The sequence below is a fragment of the Pteronotus mesoamericanus genome, unplaced genomic scaffold, assembly GCF_021234165.1.
Source record: "Pteronotus mesoamericanus isolate MK-2021 breed Mesoamerican mustached bat unplaced genomic scaffold, CSHL_Meso_final scaffold_31, whole genome shotgun sequence".
Taxonomy (NCBI): Eukaryota; Metazoa; Chordata; class Mammalia; order Chiroptera; family Mormoopidae; genus Pteronotus; species Pteronotus mesoamericanus.
This window is the reverse complement of record NW_026555312.1, coordinates 36219484-36237709: the sequence shown is the minus strand read 5'-3', so window position 1 is coordinate 36237709 and position 18226 is coordinate 36219484. Positions and strand designations below refer to the sequence as shown.

General features: G+C 54.3%; 1 protein-coding gene across 3 annotated transcripts in view; it reads left to right on the top strand.

Moving 5' to 3' along the window:
* LINGO1 (leucine rich repeat and Ig domain containing 1) overlaps positions 1 to 17651 on the top strand; it is a 188241-nt gene extending 170590 nt beyond the window's left edge. For all 3 annotated transcript variants that reach the window (XM_054592038.1, XM_054592036.1, XM_054592037.1), the window contains one exon: positions 15343 to 17651. In XM_054592038.1, coding sequence (XP_054448013.1) covers positions 15355 to 17199 — 1845 coding nt within the window. In that variant the 5' untranslated portion in view covers positions 15343 to 15354 and the 3' untranslated portion in view covers positions 17200 to 17651. The remainder of the gene's footprint in view (positions 1 to 15342) is intronic.
* The last annotated feature ends 575 nt before the right edge of the window (positions 17652 to 18226 follow it).

Below are 18226 nucleotides of genomic sequence, written 5' to 3'. Positions count from 1 at the left end.
AGGGGCACAAGACCCAGTTTGGGATTAAGCCCCTGAGCTGGCGCCCCTTCCTCGCAGTCCTCCGGAGCTTTCCCTGTCTACGTGCTTGCCCCTAGACCGCCAGACTGTGGGCTCTCCCGCTGCTTGCAGATATTTCCGAGAAGAGGGGACAAGGCGCAGGAAAGAGGCTATGGGCCTGACCCTTCCCACGCTGTCCTCCAAACAACCCTGAATGGGTGGAGAGCTTTGTCCGTTCACGTTCGTGTGTTCGTTCCCACCGCAGTGTGCAATGACCCTAGTTAACATGTGTGAACACACTCGGGTTCACATGCACACGCATATAGCCACCGAAGAGGGTGCGCGCACACAAGAGGGTGGCATGGCCGGAGATTCGCGCGGAGCCCGGACTCGGAGAGGCGCGGCCATGTGCAGAGCTTGACGCTTGGGCGCTGGCTCCCGCCCGAGGCTGGCGGGCCCCTTGCCAGTTTCGCCGTTCCTTGGGTGCAAAGCAGGGGTTGGGGGCTTTGCTCGCTCTCCGCCCCCTTCGCGGAAAGGAGACGAGCACCCCCCGGCTTGGTTGTGCTGCCGCGCCTTCTCCTCCCCCGCCCGGCTCCCGCCGTTCACTCGCTGCCTCCCTCCCTCGGTACCCCTCCCTCTCAGGCTCGCTCCTCGCTCCTCCCGTTCCCTCCCCGCGCCGCGGCACAGCGCGGACCCCGGGCGGGAGCCGGCGCGGGAGCGGGAGCTGGAGCGGGTGGCGGGCGACAGCGCAGCTGGCGGCGGCGGGGCCCGGCCCCGGAGTGTACGGAGTCCCCACCCGCGTCGCCCCGGCCCCTCTCCCGACGCGGGGCTCCAAGCAGCATGCGCGTCCGCTGCCCGCGGGCCTCAGCCCTGGCCCCAGCCACAGCCCCGCAGCGGAGTGCTCCCGGCCTCGACCTCGGCCCCACCGGCAGAGGCAGCGGCGGTGCTAGGCCGGCTCCGGGCGCAGAACCAGGTTCGTGGAGCCGGTATAGCACGTCCTGAGCGCTCCCTCACCTCCGCCCGCCGGGCCCGCGGCCTCCTGGCTCTTCACTCCGGAGCTCAGACCCCGGCCCCAGCTCTGGCTTGGCTCCTGCCCGCGTGGGTCGGACAGAGGGACGGCCAGCTCAGCTAAGGTTCACGGACCGACTGGCGGAGGTGTTGGCCAAGGAGGAGGAGACGGAGGAGGGGGCTGGGCACGGGCTGTGGCCCAGCCTGGGAGATATGCAATTGGTGACCGAATCAAGAGGACCGACGGCAGGCCAGAGATGCAGGTGAGCCCGGCGGCCAAGGCCCAGCACCAAGCGGGCAGCTCCTTGGTGAGCGTCCGTGGGGGGCACCGTGAACCCAGAGCCCCCCTTGGGGGTCAAATATCTGACTCTCTTCAAGCCTCAGAAGATTCTTCCTTTCCCATTCCCTCACCCCAACAAATTTCAAGTTGGCTGGCTGGGACCCCGGGGCTGTAGAGGGACCCCCCACGGGAGTCTCAGTCCTGCTCGTCTTCCTTCCTTCTCCCATTCTGAGCGCTGTTCACCCCGGAGGGTACAGCCCCTGGTCAGGGGGCTGGGTGGCTGCCTCTTTCCATACACCCCAGATACCCACAGGCACCCGAGCCAGCACCAGGCACTCCCAGGCCAGTGGATGCAGGTGAGGAGCCAGTTTTCTCCACAAGCTTCAGCCTAGAGCCTGGCTACCTCCCTTCACAAGGAGCAACCCCAGTGGTGAGGAGGAAAGGGAAAGTGAGGAGTGGGAATTGGGTCTGTGGAGGACCCAAGAACCCTTTAGGGGCCTCCCCTTTGTTTGCCTTTAGCCCTGGCTTCTCACCAATCATGCCCCACTTTTTATTCTGAGGCAGAGTGGGTAGGAGGTGGGAACCAGCTGAGAAGAAAGAGGTAAGAAGGGATTTTCTGCCTCTGTGGGCGCCCCGGTGGCTAAGTGACCCTCAGGAGCTGTACCCTTCCAGGTGGCTCCCACTTTGAGGAGGGGTGAGGCCAGGCCCCGTGGGCAGTCCCCTCCCAGTGCTTTGCAAGGTCCCCAAGCCCAGCCCCATCCAGCCCAGAGTCTGCCAGCAGCATCTCCTCTTTGTTCTCAGAGCTCCTGGGGTGGGGTGGGGAGGATGGGAACAGCTCTGCCCTGGTCGGGTGGGAGGGCAGGAGGCCCTGAAGTGGGGGCAGTACCATCTGGGCAAGCCCCTTCCCTACCAGCCCATCCCTCCCTCAGTTCTCCTCTGCTTGGTTTGGATTGCCAGAGGGCACGCAGCCCAGCCTAGCCCTGGGCTCTGGGCTCAGGGCTCAGCCCTTTTGGTCAGTATGCTAACAGCTCCAGCACTGGTGCCTCCCCTGCTCAGGGAGCAATGAGCCTGGGGCTCCCCTCATCCCTCACCAGTGAAACGTGCTGGTAAGAAAGGAAAGGGTTACTTACCCCAGACCCTTTATCCTCGTGTGGGCCATGTGGCTCTCAGAGTCCTAATAAGTTTGGGAAGATGCTAGCTAGCACCTGGTCTGCTGGGACAGCTTGCCTGGCCCTCCTGTTTTCTCCTCATAGCCTGAGGCAGGAGAGGGAAAATAAGGTAGCAGAAGTGATGTGCCAAATCCTTGAACCCAGATGGGAGCTCCAGGCAGCACTCAGCCGCCCCTCCTGGAGTGGGGCTTAGCAAAGGCCAGGGCAGGTCCTCTGTTGTGTTCTTGTTGTCTCAGCCCCCTCTCCTCCCCTCTGCCTATTAAGCCCATGACAGGGCTTGGCCAAGGCTGCAGTGTTCCCAAGGGCCTGGAGTTAGAGTGGGTCCTGAAACCAAGGGGCCAAGTTTTAGGGGATGGGCATGTGCTCTAAGGCCAGGTATCATGCATGACTTGTGGGTTGAGGGCCCCTGTGTGACTGGAGGGAGGTGGAGAGACCGCTCTGCCCCTTGTAATAGCGCTCTTTGATCCCAGTACTCAGCTCCTCCATCCCGTGCCTCTGAATACCCATTTTTCCTTGTATTAGATATGATTGTCTAAAACCCTGAATTCCAGAGGGACACACACATACACATACCCTCTTGTGAGCGTGGCAGTCACCATAAAGCGAGGCAGGATCTCTGGTACCAGTGATGGTGCTGCTCTCCAGGGGTATGTCCCAAGCAAATGCTTGGGCGATGACAGTCAGAGCTAGTGCTGCATTCCTGTTGAGAAGTGAGGCTGTGTGGTGATTTGCGTAGGGGTCCTACGAGGCATGGAGCTGTGTCCAATGGAGGGTCAGGAAGTGGGTCATGTGAGGCTAGAGAAAGGTCTGGGAGGGAGGCAGGAAGTGGGGGTGGTTTCAGGGTCAGAGCCTTGGTTTCCTGGCCAGGGTCTTTTGGTCTGTCTGTCCTGTGTGTGGCACATCTATGTAAAGATGGTAGGTAGCCTTCCAGCCCCAGAGTCCCTCCCTCCCAATGGCTCTCTGTTCCCATCAGTAAGTTCTTCTGCATGTCCACCCATCACCTGGCTTGATCCAACATCCTTACCCAGAGGCCCTCTCCTCCTTTCCTTCTCCTGGCCCATCTAGGAAACCTCCCTGACTGCTCCAAGTCACTGACCCACCAGGTACCCACAGGGTAGAATTACATTGGTTTACACCTAATATCATACCAACCCACTCATTTGTGCATTTATTGTACACATCCTGGCTGAGCTGCCTGCTTGGCTCCAGGCTAGGCCCTTCTATGGCTCCCATGGATTGCTTTGAACACGGTGGGTAATTGTGTGCTCACCTCCTGACCTCCCCTTTCCGGCCCTGGAATGGGGAAGACACTGGGAGGCTCCAGGGAGCAGCTGTTGGCTGGTGGCAAGGACTACCTGGAGGGGACGCAATGGTCTCAGCCTGTAAAGAACAGAGCTAGGTAACATCACGGATGCCTCAGGCAGGGGTCCACTAAGGAGGACCAAGGCGGGGTGCTCTCACACAGACACTCAAAGAAGAATGGGATTTGTTCTTGGGGGCTGCGACTGTCAGGGGTCCTCCAGGAAGAGAGAGACTATGTGGGTCCTGAGGCAGTGGCAGACATGGGAGAGACACAGAAAGCAAAGGATTCCAGGATCAGGGATAGTTCTTTGGAGAAAGTGTGGGAGGACAAGTTCATTTCCAAATGCATTCAAGGCATCTTTGATGCTGACCTTTATTTCTGTGTTGAATAAATGACTGAATAAACATCCTTGAGTGTGATGGGCCTGGTAGAGCTGTGCTGACAACAGTCTTCTCCTCACGTGTGTTCAGTTCCTTCCAGGTCACTTTATATATAGTGAAGTGTTGAGAGTGAACCCTGGAGCCAGATGCCCAGGTTTAAATTTTAGCTCCATACTGCCTAGCCCTGTGACTTTGGGCAAGTTACTTCATCTCTCTGGGCTTCACTGTCCTTATTGATAAAGTGAGGGTAATAGCAGTGTTTAACTCTAGGACCTTCATGAGGATTAAGTATGTTAATATATGCGAGATATTTAGAGCAGTACCTGGTACACAGTAAGCTCTCTAGAAATGCTCACTACTCACAGTTTCTGTCAGTGAGGTGCTCTCAGTCTTACCCTTGTAGGTGGTACAGAGATTTGATTGGATAGCTAGAAAACAAAGCCACAGAGGTGGAATGACTTACTTAAGTCCCTGCTAACAACCATGGGGCTCAGGCTAGAATGTCTTCCTCCTGGCTTCTGCTCTGGGGCTCTTGTTCACTGTACTGAGTGTGACCTGCTAATTAACTAACCAATGCATTTAGTATTAATGATGATAATAATAATAATAATAATAATAATACAATGAACACTGTGACCCTACTCCCCAACCTGAATGTTAGCACTTAAATAACAAAGTACGTCTTCCCTTGTGCTTCTCCTCACCTTATCCATTGGCCTCTTTCTGTGAGGTAACCCCTACCCTAAATTATCCATTTAGAATTTCCTTGCCTTTTTAAATCGTATTTTGATACATAGAAGTTATTCAGCTTTAGTTACTTTTCAACTTTGTAAAAAGAACATGAAAGTGTACCCGTGTTTATAAGCTTCATCTCTATTATTGCAAATAATAGATGTTCATTCATGTTCACTGATATACAGTGGTCTGTTGTTTGGACACAACACAGTGTATTTTCTATTCTTCTGTTGATAGACATGTGGGTTGTTTTCCTTTTTACTCTTACAAACAATGCTGCCGTAAACCTGCCTGTCCTGTCTCCTGGGGCATAGTCTCTGGGCACAGAGCTGGGAGCAGAATTGCTGGGCTGCGGGGTGGGGGTGGGGGGATACATTTGCATTCATATTTACTAGAAGTGTCTTCCAAATTAGTTGGACCCTTTATGTGTCCCCAGCAGGAGGTAATGTCCTCCTTGCTCCACACCCTCATCGGTACTCCTATGCTCAGATGTCTCGATTGTTACTGATTGAATAAGTGTAAAATGGTAAACTCTATGGTCTTGATTTACATTTCTGGAATTCAGGGTTTCTTGTGTATGGGGTTGAGGTGAGCAGCAGCCAGTGTGTAACACATACTCACTAAGCAATTGGCCCCTTTGCACCTCAGTTTCCAAGGTTGGAATGCTGTCTGTACAACCCCTATTTTGAAGGATGGGCAAGGTCAGGGAGGACTCCTCGATGAAGTGGGAATGGAGGAGGGGCATTTAGAATGAAAGGAACCCCAGTGGTACTGTGTTCACCCCAGGATATGCAGGGGTGGTCCTAGCTTGGGAGATAGAGGAAGCCTGTGCTTCATTATTTCAATAATGCACAGGGCCCTAAAAGCCTAGTCTCTATACCCTGGCACACTGGTGAGTGCTCAATAAGAGTTTGGTGACTTGGGGAATGAACAGGATGGAATGAACTATATTTTCTTCTTCCTTCATTCCCATTCTGTGGGAGTCTTCCCTGATTACTCTTACCATTGAGCGACTGAGGGGTAGGTTGAGCAAGCTGGCTCCTGGGCATTTTCAAGGCCCCCTGTGAGGCCCTCAAGCCTCCTCCCCACAGGGGCTGAGAAGGCCGGTGCTGACAAGGTTATCTGGAGTGGCTCCCTCTGCCAGCCTGGTGCCTTTCCCTGCCCAGACAGGGGCCCCTGGAGCTGGTTAGAGAGGAGCGATGGAGCTTGTGGAATAATTATGCTTATTTCATGTGACACCCAAATTGATTGCCGCCAGGGTGACATTAACTGGGCATTGTTCCTTGTCTCCAACCTCTTATTACATGTTATTAGGGTGCGTGGTGTGTGTGTTTTTCTGTTTTTTCCCATTTCAGGGAATTAGTCTCTCTCTGCCACCTCCTCTGCTTCCCTCTGCAGAGAACCTGTTGGCAGCTCCAGGGAATTGTGGGGCCTGGTCAGCAGCCTTCCCTTGCCTGGCCTAGCACAGGGCTGCAGGTACACTTGGAGGTCTGGCCATCTCAAATCCCATCACTTGGATGCAGGATGGCAGTATCTCAGAGCTAGGAGGGGCTGCTGAGGTATGGATCCCAGCAGAGGAGTCTTCCTGCGATGTCCCTGATCCGTGGTTCCTGCTTGCACACTTCTCATGACGAGCTGTTCACTCACTATTTACCAAGGCAGATCTTCCATCTTGAGCTATCTAATCTTCCATTTGATTCCTTACACAGAGCAGAGTGGGCCTACCTTGTGATTCTGCCTTTTGGCCTGCACTAGACTCCACACCCTCTGCCTTAGGACACCTCTTAAAGATCTGCAGTTATGCCGTTGCCCTCCCCACGGCCTGGATGTCTCAGGAGCAGGGAGCTGGGCGATGGCATCGATTGTACCTGAGTAGAACATGGCACCCATATGTGTCTGCCCAGTGGGGTTAATTGCCTCTTGGTATTGAGCTCAGTATACCAGGTTGGAAAAATGGGCTTAGTCAGGGGCTTCACCAAGATTCAGTTGACCAGAGAGGGCTTTGAACAGTCAGTGCCAGGAGAAGGGCAAGAGTTTATAAATAACTCACTGGATCTTGGTTTATGATGTATTAGGGAGTTGTTTTTAAACCTTTTTCCATTTTTGAGGCAGAAATAACCCAAACCTTCACCTATTTCTGAATAAGCCCCACCATGTTACCCTGGCATGACATTGGAGAGAAGGTGGTTACAGTCAGGAGGTGGGGGTTCTTCCTAAGCCCCAGCCCTGAGCTGCTATGGTGCCCTGGACAGGTCCCTGATGTGTGTGGGCCTCTGATTCCTCACTTGTGTGATGGTCTCCCGAGTTATCATGCCTCTGAGTCAGACAAGCCCCAGTGACCTTGGGCAGATAAGCTAACAGTGTGGAGCCTCAGTTTTCTTACCAGTAAAGTGGGGATAATGGTACCTCTCTCAAAGGGTACGTGGTGAGAGTTAGTAGAGTCATTCTACAAAGCACTGAATATATGTGTTTGGTATAAATGTCTCCCCACCCCCTCCTTGAACTCTCTGCCCCTAGCCTGTGAAGACAGTATGAAATCTGCCACTTCCTCTTCTGAAAGAGGAGTTTAGGACCCAAGATATAAAGTCACCTTCCCACGATCCTGCAGCTCAGCAGGCCTTTGAACCTGAATGAAGAAGAGGCGGTATGCAGGAGTGGTCAGGACTACCTTGGGTCTATCTTTCTCAAGTCTAATCCCAGCTCTGCCACTTATCACTGTGGTTTTGGAGGGAGTTGTATTACCTCTGTGCCTCAGTTCTCTAATCTGTAAAACAGATAATATACCAGCCTGATAGGATTAAACAAGTTCAAGTTTGAGTTCATATTATGCTACCTGTGTGCCCTTAAGCAAGTTACAGAACTGTTTTGTGTTTCTGTCTTTTTTTCCATCTGCAAAGTGGAGATGATAACAGGACCCACCTCAATGGGTTGTGGTGGGATTAAATGCATCTTTAGATGTTAAAGTACTGAGAATGGTGTCTGGCACACCAGGGCTTTCCAAACCTCAGGCTAGTTCTACCACTCCCTTCAGCTCCCCCTTCCCTGCGTTGGGACTCTGAGGTTATGACCTACCCCCTCTCTCAAGTTCAAACCTGTGGACGTCCCAGATGGCATTGGCAGTTCCAGGACTCCAAAGCCTGAGCTCTTTTCAAGTGAAGGAGCCCTGAGGGTTGGGGCACCTGGGAGAGGACCCCAGAAGGCCCCAGGAAGGTGTGAGGGGATGAGTGGAGATGGGGCAGGCATTTCTGCCAGGCACCTCCCCAGGGGCCACTGACCTGGGCAGGGGATGGGGCCGGAGTCCTTTGGGGACAACTTCTCGCCCCTTAGACCCCAGATTGGTATCTCAGACCTGGAGACAGATGGGAAGGGAAGTATGGGGGTGCAGGACCTGGGTTTTTCTTGAGCTCCCTCAGGTCACCACATGGGTGCTTGCCTACCCCTCCTCAATTCTGGGACAGCTCCAATCCAAGTAGGGGTGCCATTCACTCAAGTGGTCCCAGCACCGACAGCAAAGAAGCTTCCCAGAACCAGTGGCCTCTCCAACCTTCCCCAGGTCAGTTCCTAGCTTCCTGGCTGGTCTCTCACCTCAGAACCACCCCAGGACAGGCAGGGCCTAGAATGATTCAGGACTCATTCAAGATTACACAGCAGGGAAGAGGCATACTGGCTGGAGCCAAGGCCTGGGCCCTGTATGCCCAGTGCCCTTTGCTTACCTGAAGTGTCCTCCTCTAGGTCTTACCCCACCCACCCCTGCTTCTCCCCACCAAGCTGGCCACTCCTGCAGGGCAGAGCCTATATAGAGAAGCCTTTAAACACGAAGATACTTTGACAATTAAAATTCATAATTTATTCCACAAATGTCCTGGAACCATGGGCTGGTCAGAAGGCTGCACCTCCTGAGATGGGCTGTGCTTCAGTGGGGCGAGTGGTGAGGTAGGCAGGGGTGTGAGGTTTGTGTGCCCAGGGCCACACAGTTGCAGCCGCACAAGTCAGTGGGGGTGGGGGCGGGGGGACTGGTGGCTGCTCTAGCAAACAGGCAGGCAGCCTCACGTGCCCAGTGAGCACCTTCCAGCCCGGCCCCAGCTAAGAGGACAGGTGAGCACCTTTGGGAGAGTATTGAGTTTTCAAGTGCACCTAAGAGATGGGGCTGGTGGCTCTGGGTCAGGGAGGGTGAGCAATATCAGGAGGAGTGTCAGTAGGCACACACACCCACACTGGCCTCATGCATATGGGTGGGGCAGAATAACTCTTTGCCAGAACCAAGAACAAGAGGAAAATAAAGAATGATACATGACAAAGGACATGACCTCAGTTTTCTTCCAGGTTAATGGTTCTCCCTATAGAGGACAGCTTGGGGAAGAAGAGAAGGAAGAGAGAGAGGGTGGCAAAGGCAAGCAGACCTGTGCACAACACGCCCTCCCCTGCCCCTCCTCTCCACACTGCGAATGAGCTCCCCCATTAAGCAGCTCACACCTTAGACCAGGAGTAGCCATTCACACCTCAGCAGAGATTAGCCCTAGAAAGACCTAATGGAGTGTTCTGGTCCCCTCAGGGCTGGGGTGAGAGAGATCAAGTTGGAGTCTCTGGATGCTCTCACAGGGACCAGACGAGTCAAGACCACCCCACACACCTTTGCTCTCACTCTTCCCTCTGTTGAAATGTCCTCTTACTTGGCCTGTGGAAGTGTGTTTGAGTTCAGCATGAGCACATGTTATACCTCCTCCATGAAGCCTCTGTGAAGAGCCTCAGCTGGGGTCAGAGCTGCTCTGGGAGCGTTCCTGGCAGTTGTTGGATGGGCTGTCTCTGGCCCAGAAAGATGGCCTAGGGGTGCTGAGCTGTGTCAGCCCCAGCCCTGCTTGAGGGAGCACAGAATGGGGTGGCACTGCTGAAGCTCTAACCAAGGGAGGGAGAGAGGTAAACATACCAGCAGTGCTGGCAAAGGGGACATCTTCCTGGGGGTTTGAGAAGAGCTGCATGGGGGAAGAGACCCATGAGCTTGATTCTGAAGGCCCAATGGGAGATGTCCAGGCATCTCCTCACAGTGGGAGAAATGGCCATTAAGGTCTTTTGAGACAGGCCTCACCCACCCCACGGCCATGGCTGCCTGTGAGCAGGTACACTTTCTACTAACACACTGATAATTTCATGAAATGGATCCAGTCACTTTGTACCCTGGAGCTGAAGGCAAAGAAGGGACCTCAGACAGGCAGGGACTTGGGAACAGGGCAGGTCTTTAGGGCTCTCCCCATGTTCTTTAGTGACCCTGCATGAGTCCCTTCCCTCTTCCAAATAATCAAACCTGCTTTGTGGAGTGTCAGTGAGGACAGGATATGTTAACTGGCTAGGACTTTTTGATAGGCAACACAAGCAGGAGGACCCCAGAAAATGGTAGCTGAATCTGCAGGGACAGCTCTCCTCCTGTCTTCCCAGACTCCTTCCACCCTCCGCTGCCCTCAGGCCCAGCTACCCATCTTTTTTCTCTGCTTTCTCTGCCTCTCACTTCCACTCCTTTTCTCTCCTGCTTGCCCACTGGGTGTCTTTCTGTTTCTGTCACCTCCCCCTTCTCCTGCTGTCCTGGTCATTTCTTGGTGGGCAGAGGGCCCTAGGCTGTCTTTCAGGAGCCCTTGGCCCCCATTCCCAGGCCTAGCACCTCTGTTCATCCATCTTCACTCCCTCTTGCTGTAGATTCAGTCATAGGGTGTCAGGACAAGATGAGATCTCATACACCTGCCTCACTGCCAGACTGAGAACTCAGAGGCCCTTGCATCCCCAGGTCTCCAGGGATAGCAGTGGCACCTCCCTGCCAGGGACCTCACACCCCTGGGGTGTGCTGGGGATCCCTGTGGTCTCTGAGTAATGCTGAGTGAGAATACCATGAAATATTGATACTAGAAACCTAAAATATCTAAACATTCTACCCTGTGCTGCAGCTGACCCCAAGTTAGGTGAGATTCTCACATAGACGGTGCAATAGGCAAAGCAGAAGGGTATGGTGGGAAAACACTGAAAAAATTCCGTGAGTTCAACATACTATTTTCAGATAGTTGGGGAAAGGTTGTTGTCAGCTTTGCGGGACCCAGGGTGCTTACTTGCAGCTGTCGAAGGTAGTGCCTTCCTTCAGCTCTGGGGCCTTACCCTCACCCTGCTCTGACATACCTGCCCTACCCGGTCTGGCCTGTGTGTCTGAAAGAAACCGTGCTTCACACCAGGCAGGTCTTGGACCAGGCAGCTGAACCAGAAAGAGCTGAGCTCTGCTGCCTCCTAACTTTGTGGCCTCAGCCTAAGGCAAATGAATTCCCTTTTGGAAATCTCAGTTACTCTCATCGGTAAAATATGTAAGAAATAATTCTTTTGAATGCTGGTGTGAGGGTTCCTCAGACAGTGTGTATAAAGCCTGTGGGCTGGATGTGCGGAGGAGACACACACTTGACCCTGGAAGCATCCAGATACTGCCGAATCACCCTTGACTTTCCCCAGTGATTCTACAGGTCCATGCCCCTTCTATCTCCACCAGTTGCGCTTTCACACCCTGAGCCTCAGAGGAGACAGCCACAGTATGAGTACCCTCAAACAGGTCCTTCTAGTCCCAGTGGAGCTGCGGTTGGAGCCTGAGCCCCGACTCCCCTTAGTCCCCCAACCGCATTAGAGGATGTTGACTCTCCCAGCTGAAGAAGGTCTAGTTTCATTGTGGGTTTTTTCAAGGACCCTGGAATCCAGCCTCTCACTACACAGTGGAGGAGAATAGTCCAGAGAGGACAGGCAATGACCCTCTTCACAGTGGAGTGGCCGGCATGGGAAGCAGCTGAGCTGGCCATATCTGCCTAGGATATGCATGAGGGTGTGATGGTGGCAGCACAGGTCTGATGGGGGTGACAGGCAGCCCAGGGACCTGGGACTGAAAGGACTTAGCCTGCTGTGGGTCTGAGCAGTGTGTCCCAGCACGGCTCTCCTCTGCCTGCCCACCTGCCTGCCTACAGTGTTTATTTCCTTTGTATTTATTGGTCCAATTCTTATACTCTTGCCTTTGTGGGAAGCCCTTCAGGGGGCAAGGACTCAAAATAAAACACTGATTAAAATGCATAAAACATCTCCTTGGCAATTTCAGGAGTAACCTGAAGGATTAATGGTGTGAGAATGGCAGAAGCAGCACATTGAGCACTTAGCATTTTTGGTGGCCCCTCAGACATGACCTGCCAGCATCCCTAGGTCATAGAGACCTCATGGGCATGCTCTGCTACTGCTGTGTCAGCTTGGACCAACATCTTCACCTCTCCAGGCCTCAGTTTCCTCACCTTTCACGAGAGCCCCAATGTAAAAGGTGAGTGGAGGTAGTTCAGAGGATATGCCCTTCTGGAGCTATTCCAGGCCTGTGGAACATGGCCCTGCGGTCTCACTGCCAGGCCTGAGGGCGGCAGCCGCACAAGGCAATGCCAACCAACTTTCTCCTACCAACATATTTGGATTCCCTAGTTCTCTCATTGCTCTGCTGTCTGCTTGTGTCAGCTCCATCAGAGGGACTTCAACTCCTGTAAAAACTCAGGCACACCCTTCCTTTCAAAGCGCATTCACTGGTACCTGCATGTGCCACACCTTGGTCTGAGGCTGCACCACATCGTTGGTCCTTAGGCATCTCAACTTCTAGCAGGTGAGATGCACCCATGACTGTCTGACCTGCAGTTAAACATATGGAACAGCTGCAGGGCCGAGTGTTCAGGCTGTGGAGCATAGCTCCATCTTGGCTTATATCACCAGGAAGCTCTCACCTTCAATCATTAATTAGGATTTTGTGGCATTCTTTTCTGACTGGCTTGCCCTCTTTAGTTTTGTCTTTTTATCATCTTGTCATTTAGCTTTTCTGTCAGTTGGCTCAAGTCATTTTTAGAATGATGTGTGCTATATGTCAGTTACGTAATATCAATACTAATAAATGTAAGGTGCTTCAGTGTGGTAGGCAAGAGATGATTTCTGACTGAGTAGTTCAAGGATGGCTTCATGGAGGAGGTAGCCTTTGGGGTGGAAGGTCACAAAGGCTGCTGGAGCAGAAGGCTGGGAGAGCTCTCCAAACAGAGACGGCTTCAAGGCAGGAATGTGAGGACCTGGCCAGAATGAGATAGAATCATGGGTGGATGGTGGGAAAGGAGGTAGTTGGGTAGGATGCGGCAAGGTGGTGGCGGCCTCCAATACCAGATTATTGCCTGTGTGAGGGGCTTACCAACATCTTAGGTGGCCTGTGCCCTTGCTAACCCCCTCTAATTCCTCATCCCCCACCCTGCCCACCAACCCAACCCCTAGCTCGGTGCTAAAAGTCCTGTTTACCTCTGCAGGTCCCCAACCTCCTACCTGTGCAGGCTTCAGCTGCTAGCCTGGTTATTTATTGATTGCTGTCAGATGTTTGCTTTTCTGATGGGTCCCTGGAGCATGTGTGACTATGGAAAATGGCCAGGTAGGGGTGGAGTGGGGAAGGATGAACCACAGAAGAATCTGCAGAGAGGATGAGAAGGGCTGAAGGGGTAGGGGGTGGACAAAGCCCTTGGGGATGACAAAATCTCGCAGTTCCATCACATGTTGGTGACAGCCAGAGCCCTTTCTGGTTAATCAGTCATTTAGTTGATCTATAGCTAGGGAGCACCTGTCAGTCCTGAGAGACCACTCTTTTCACTGGAGCATTCGAAAGCATGTGGTTCCACTGAGTCGGATAAACCAAAGCTCTGGTCTGAAGTCCTCCCTTGTATGGACTGGGTATTCTTGGGCAGCCGCAAGCCCCCCAGGCCCCAGTTGCCTTAAGGGTTGAAGTGTGGGTGACAAGAACCATGGCCTTGAAAGTGGAAACTGTGCACAGGTGTGGGGAGAGGCTGGAAGGGGTGGGGGAAGGGACTGAGCTGGGGCAGAGAGGTGGGCTCTCTCAGCCTGCACTTCCACTTCCTGCAGTGAGCCCTCCTCAGGGCCACGATGTGGGGAGTGTGGACAGGCAGCAGAGCCCCAGGGTGCCAGGCTGGGATGGATGGATCTTTGCCTCGCCAGAAGTGGAGGGCTGCAGCTCGGCTCCAAGAGGCCATCTTGTCCACCCCCTGGAGTTTGGAGAGGTCCAGACGAGTGATGGAACAAAGGAGGGAAGGAGAAAATGGGGAGACCATCTGAGTACGAGTGTGAGCAAGTGGCCTCTGAACATCACAGACTGGGAGACAGTAATGGGGAACTAGCTTTGCACACCCCTGTTCCCTCCACCTGCAGCCTGTGCTCAAACTGGGCCCTGGCATTGTCATCCTTGTTACCACCACCAAAGTCCTGCATGTTACTCAGGGCCCAGCTATGACAAACCTCACATCCTCAGAGCTGCAGTGTGTACCAGCCCCTCCAGGCTGCCCGTGCCATCCTGGGCTTCCGGGCTCTGACTGCCTACCTCAGACTAGCAGCTGCACAGAACTTGGCACTAGGATGAAAGTGATTGAAATCCCAGAAGACAGAGCAATGAAGGCTGGAGGGTCTTTGGAGAGGAGCATATTTCTCGCTGGGGATCAGAAAAAGCTTCTCAGAGCACTGGACGTGAAATTAGGCCCAGAAGCTGAGGTTTCAAACAGGCAGGACAGGGCATTCCAAGAGGACAGAAGTACAGGAGCCAAGGCCAGGAGAACTCACTCCTGGAGTCCTGCAGTCAGGAGCCTGGCGGGCCACTGTGGGGACCCAGAAGATGGGGAGAGTTGAAGAGGCTCTGTGGGGAGGCATCAGGCTGGGTCCCAGATTTCTGGGTGGGAGTGCTCTTCACTGATCGAGAAACCCCACTGGGGAGCAGATTCATGAACACTGACATGTACCACTGGGTTTGCTGATCGCACAGAATTTGGACTGTGGTGTCTTCACTTAGGGCATCTCAGGCTACAGGCTGTGAGGTGAGTCTCCAACAGCCTCAGAAGCTCTTGCCCGCAGGCTAGGGACCAGATATGCTCCTCTGTGGACTGTTCCCAGAGGCCTCAGCCTTGAGTCTCTCTGTGAGCCCCCAAGGACAATTCAGCACGCCTGGCTTTAATCTCTGATGAGCACTGGGGGAAGTAGTGGCTCAGGATGCAGGGGGTGCGGGGCGGGGGCACGGCGCAGGCCTGGCGTCACACACGTATAAAACATAAAATGTAAAGGAGGTGGGTGACCCCTTTAGAGCCAATACCAGGCTCCTCTGGAACCCCCTTGATTCGAGAGATGCTGGGAAGACCCTTCAGTAGGGCTCTGGGCAGGGTAAGTGGCAATAAGGAAGCAGCATAGGGTGACAGGAGTTTCCCTCCACCCTCAGGCATCTGGACTTCACTACGGGGTCCCAGTCAGGTGTCATATGCCACTCTAGCCTTTTGCCTGTCTATCTGAGTCGGGGACATTCTGACAGAGCAGGATGGTGGTGGGGCACAGGAGGCTCAGGGTGGAGTCCAGCCAGATACTATCCTCTAACTGCCCCTTCTGTCCTGTGCTTGCTCTGGGCTGTAGGTAAGCAAGAGGATGCTGACAGGGGGCGAGAGGAGCATGCCCAGCCCCCTCCTGGCCTGCTGGCAGCCCATCCTCCTGCTGGTGCTGGGCTCAGTGCTGTCAGGCTCAGCCACAGGCTGCCCACCCCGCTGTGAGTGCTCCGCCCAGGACCGTGCAGTACTCTGCCACCGCAAACGTTTTGTGGCTGTGCCCGAGGGCATCCCCACTGAGACCCGCCTGCTGGACCTGGGCAAGAACCGCATCAAAACACTGAACCAGGATGAGTTTGCCAGCTTCCCACACCTGGAGGAGCTGGAGCTCAATGAAAACATTGTGAGCACTGTGGAGCCTGGCGCCTTCAATAACCTCTTCAACCTTCGAACACTGGGACTCCGCAGCAACCGTCTGAAGCTCATCCCGCTAGGCGTCTTCACTGGTCTCAGTAACCTGACCAAGCTGGACATCAGCGAGAATAAGATCGTCATTCTGCTGGACTACATGTTCCAGGATCTGTACAACCTCAAGGCACTGGAGGTCGGTGACAACGACCTTGTCTATATCTCCCACCGCGCCTTCAGTGGCCTCAACAGCCTGGAGCAGCTGACACTGGAGAAATGCAACCTGACTTCCATCCCCACCGAAGCGCTGTCTCACCTGCACAGTCTCATTGTCCTGAGGCTTCGGCACCTCAATATCAATGCCATCCGAGACTATTCCTTCAAGAGGTTGTACCGGCTCAAGGTTTTGGAGATCTCCCACTGGCCGTATTTGGACACCATGACACCCAACTGCCTCTATGGTCTCAATCTGACGTCCCTGTCCATCACACACTGCAATCTGACTGCTGTGCCCTACCTGGCTGTGCGCCATCTGGTCTATCTCCGCTTCCTCAACCTCTCCTACAACCCCATCAGCACCATTGAGGGCTCCATGTTGCATGAGCTGCTACGGCTACAGGAGATCCAGTTGGTGGGTGGGCAGCTGGCTGTGGTGGAGCCCTATGCTTTTCGTGGCCTCAACCACCTGCGTGTGCTCAACGTCTCTGGCAACCAGCTGACCACACTGGAGGAGTCCGCCTTCCACTCAGTGGGCAACCTAGAGACTCTCATCCTGGACTCCAACCCGCTGGCCTGTGACTGCCGTCTCCTGTGGGTGTTCCGGCGCCGCTGGCGGCTCAACTTCAATCGGCAGCAGCCCACGTGTGCCACACCCGAGTTCGTCCAGGGCAAGGAGTTCAAGGACTTCCCCGATGTGCTCCTGCCCAACTACTTCACCTGCCGCCGTGCCCGCATCCGGGACCGCAAGGCCCAACAGGTGTTTGTGGATGAGGGCCACACGGTGCAGTTTGTGTGTCGGGCGGATGGTGACCCGCCACCCACCATCCTCTGGCTATCGCCCCGCAAGCACCTGGTCTCTGCCAAGAGCAACGGGCGGCTCACGGTCTTCCCTGATGGCACGCTGGAGGTACGCTATGCCCAGGTGCAGGACAACGGCACATACCTGTGCATTGCAGCCAACGCGGGTGGCAACGACTCCATGCCCGCTCATCTGCATGTGCGCAGCTACTCACCTGACTGGCCCCATCAGCCCAACAAGACCTTCGCCTTTATCTCCAACCAGCCGGGTGAGGGAGAGGCCAATAGCACCCGAGCCACTGTGCCTTTCCCCTTCGACATCAAGACCCTCATTATTGCCACCACCATGGGCTTCATCTCCTTCCTGGGCGTCGTACTTTTCTGCCTGGTGCTGCTGTTCCTCTGGAGCCGAGGCAAGGGCAACACGAAGCACAACATCGAAATTGAGTACGTGCCACGCAAGTCGGATGCAGGCATCAGCTCCACTGATGCACCCCGCAAGTTCAACATGAAGATGATATGAGCATGGGGGGGGGGCGCCCTCCCTAGCTCTGCGCCACGCCTCCCTGGTCCCCACTGCTGTCCTGGCCTGCCCCACTGGCCCTTACCGACTCCCCTCTCTCCACCAGGACCTCAGAAATCCAGGCCTGGGAAACCTGATGCACAGGGGCACACGTGGACACACTGGAGTCAGAAACTGACGGACCAACATGCAGAAGTCAGTAATTCAATTTAAAAAGTTACAAACTTCTTCTGTAACTTGGGTTTCAATAATTATGGATTTTTATGAAAACTTGAAATAATAAAAAGAGAAAAAAACTATTTCTATAGCTAGTCGGAATGCAAACTTTTGACATCCTGGTTGCTCCAGGGCCCTCTTCCAACTCAGTTTCTAGTTTTTCTCCTCCTCTTCCTCCTTTCTCTTCTCTTCCCCTGTGGGGAGGGATAACTCAGGAAAACAGGAAAGGAGGTTCTAACCCCAACCACCCACCCACCCACCCTGCCAGGGCAGCCTTCAGGAGCCGGCAGAGTGGCGGGTGTGGGCTCACCTCCCAGCTGGCTGTTTGCTGGGAGCAGGTGGACGGGACAGGGCTGCCAGATGGGGGCAGGGCTGTCTGCTGAGCTGCCAAGGGTCAGAGGCCTGGTCGGGTGTGGCTGATACTCTGGACAGGGACTGGGGTCCTCCTGGAGGACAGCATAGTCAGCCGAGAAAGCCAGCGGCAGGGACGAGGCCTAACTTCTGGTCCCAGCTGTGCCCCTGACTGGCTGTGCAGCCACAGACATGTCACTGACCCTCAGTCTCCACATCTGTACAGATGGAAACATTATTCTCTGCCCTGCCTACCTCACAGGGCTGTTGTGAGGAATTGATGAGATGTATGTGAAACATTTTGTAACCTGTAAAGTGCTGTGCACACATGTGGGTGACTGCTCTCATTATGGTCATTATTATGTCCTGGCGGGGGATGGGCCTCCTGAAGGGATCTCCATGGGGTCAGGTTGAGGGCGGGCTGGGGGAAGGCCTGCTCAGGGACTTCCAGAAGCTCCTG